General features: G+C 41.6%; 1 protein-coding gene across 1 annotated transcript; it reads right to left on the bottom strand.

Moving 5' to 3' along the window:
• Nucleotides 1-359: 359 nt before the first annotated feature.
• On the bottom strand, nucleotides 360-2,525 carry LOC149842070 (uncharacterized). Its single transcript, XM_089998878.1, has 2 exons — nucleotides 2,325-2,525; nucleotides 360-2,060 (listed from the first exon to the last, which is right to left on the bottom strand). Exon 2 carries the CDS (start codon nucleotides 1,995-1,997, stop codon nucleotides 678-680), a length of 1,320 nt encoding a protein of 439 aa, XP_089855004.1. The 5' UTR covers nucleotides 1,998-2,060; nucleotides 2,325-2,525; the 3' UTR covers nucleotides 360-677.
• Nucleotides 2,526-2,746: the final 221 nt, after the last annotated feature.

Below are 2,746 nucleotides of genomic sequence, written 5' to 3'. Positions count from 1 at the left end.
TAAGAGGAGATCCAGGGATCTCTTAAGTGATCCCTTAGCATCCCATGGCACCTTAGAAACAGAGTGCTGGCCCCACTCAAAATGCAGTCATGTGATTGGCTATGGCAGATAAGGGATCACTTAAAAGATCCCTGGATCCCAAGTTTATTCTTGGATAATCTACATTTGAGTATAAAGTTAATCACATATCGGATAAACTGGGCCGAAGTTATTATTCTCAATTTGCATTGATAGTTTCTATCAAATAAGCAGCAGTTGGCCAATCTATCAGCATAGAACACTGCAATGAATGAAAATAATAAACAATAAAAAAGAACAAGGGTGATCTTTAAACACAAGATTGTCACAAAGTCTAACAGTTTCGCCTCAACTATAACTTTTCTTATAGGTTTATTTATATTTATGGATTGAACAGATTGTAGCAGGTGAAGTTATATCAATTTAAAAACCTCATAGCATACTAATCGGTTCCAACGTTTGTACAAGATCCAAAGGGTTTCCATTCCATGAAAACTAAACATTAAAAGAGGAAAACTAGAACATAAGCAAGCAGTAAGATATTCATAACTGCATCTTCATCTTTCCAGCATAGGTAGAAAAAGTACTTGGTTACACACCAACCCTGGTGACTTGAGTTGGGAAAGCATACAAGGCTCCCCAGCAATTCTTCAAAATTGTTACTCTGCTGATACAGCCTCAGTGTTCATCTCATCTTCATGTTGTGGCAAGGTTGACAGATCTGTAAGGGCATCTCTTTCTTCCTCGGTAGCCAAGGAGTTCGAAGAACTGTCGCCTTCCGTCTGGCCTGCTTCATCTACAGCTAGCGACTCCAAATGTTCATCCGTCTCCCCGCCTCCAGATATGGTATCAGTCTTCTCTGTTTGCTCCTCGGACAGAGTTGTGTTTTGATCTTGAAGCTCTGATAGAGTTGTGTTATGGTCTTGAAACTCAGACAGAGTTGTGTTTTGATCTTGAGACTCTGGCAGAGTTATGTTTTCATCTTGAGATTCAACAGAACCATCTTCTGATACAGTGCCACCATCTTGTAGAACTGAAACAAGGGTTTCTGCATTTTCTGATGTGGAGTTATCAGGTGATTTTGTTTGCTTGTCCAAGTCTGAAACTGTCAAATTCAGATGGGATTCATCATGTATCTCTGATAATTTCACAGCACTAACTTCTTCACTACCCGTCCCGTTTCGCGAAGGACCATCAACTGTTTCAGCCTCTCTTAAAACAACAGCCAATTCGCTGATATTTCTGCTGGGTTCCACTTCCTTGATAGCAGCCTCCTCTGTTCTCGTTTGCAATGAAGTAGCATTTATGGTATCCTTCTCTTTATCAGGATCAGGCTCATTGGAACCTTCCCCTTGTTCATCAGAAGCCTTCTCTTGTTCCGAATTAGCGATATCAGATCTTATGATTTGCGTATCATGAATCAGCCCATGCGAGGTGCTCTCTCCATCATGCGATCCTGCATCACCATTGTCATGTTCATGGGTTTCCAATGAGCCTGTGTCATCAAACTGACCATCCTTGTCACCTTCTCTTTCCTTCTCCTCTTCACCATCCATAAACTCCTCCTCCTGCTCAGCATCGTCATCTGTTTTCTCTTGATCGCGCTCGTCTATCTCGTCGTCTCCGCCGCCTCTCTCTTCGTCCTCGTTTTCTTCGCGCCTTCCTTCCTCTTCTTCCCTAACTTCACGCCTTCCTTCATCTTCCTCCTCTTCTTCCCTATCTTCTTTTGGTTTATCAGTCACCATCTCAATCCGATTGTTGAGATCCTTCCTCCCAAGACTAAGAACTTCATGCCTAGTCTCTTCCACTTTCTCTGAGATCCTTGCATTGCTCTCATCCAAAGCCTGCCTTTTATCATGTGAATGCTTAACTTGATACAACAACCACACACACACACCAATCAACAAAACAATCTGCAACCCATGTTTGATCTTAAACCCTTTGGTCCTCTGATTCCTGCTAGACGACTGCCTAAACATGGTTCAAGAAACCCAAAACCCCAACTGCAACACCAAACCCTACCTTCCACCAACTCTGTAGAACTACCAAAAAAACACAAAACTTCAACACATCAAAAACACAATATATTGCAAAATAAACAAAACCCATCTTCCAAAAACCAACACCCACAAAAATAATACTCAAAAACCATCGAAAATCATACAGATCTGCCCAGATTGGGCACAAATATGTTAAAAAATACGAAAGAAAAAACTGGACAAACTCCAGATCTAAAGCGTTAAACCCGCCACTAAAAGACCCACAATATTAACGAAAAGAAAATCAAGATTTTTTTTACAACATACCTTGGAGGTGAGAGCCAGTCGTCAGCCTGCACAAAAGAAAGTAACACTCTGATCCCTCTTCCCACGCTTACAAGTTGTAGAAGAGGGACGAGTGGAGAAAGTAGATCGAAACTAACAGCAGCAAGAAAAGGGGAAAAGAGGGAAAGGGCAAGTGACCAACTTCAAGTTGAGGCTTGAGACAAACAAACCGACAACTCTCTTGGAAAATGAGAGAGAGAGAGAGGTTACTTCTAGTTCTAAGCATCCAAGGCAACCCAAAGCCACAAAAAAAGATGGGGGTGACACGATTGTGGTGTTGCCAAATTGGCCCAGTTAGTTTCAGACCAAACGAGTGTTAATAGTTTTATACATATAAAGTGGGGGGTCGCTAGTGTTTTTTCTTTTCTGATACGCGGCCTAATTGATAAGGTAGTGATGATGAT

This window comes from Nuphar pumila, chromosome 3 (assembly GCF_984573655.1).
Source record: "Nuphar pumila chromosome 3, dmNupPumi1.hap1.1, whole genome shotgun sequence".
Lineage (NCBI taxonomy): Eukaryota > Viridiplantae > Streptophyta > Magnoliopsida > Nymphaeales > Nymphaeaceae > Nuphar > Nuphar pumila.
This window is presented reverse-complemented; position numbering and strand designations above follow the sequence as displayed.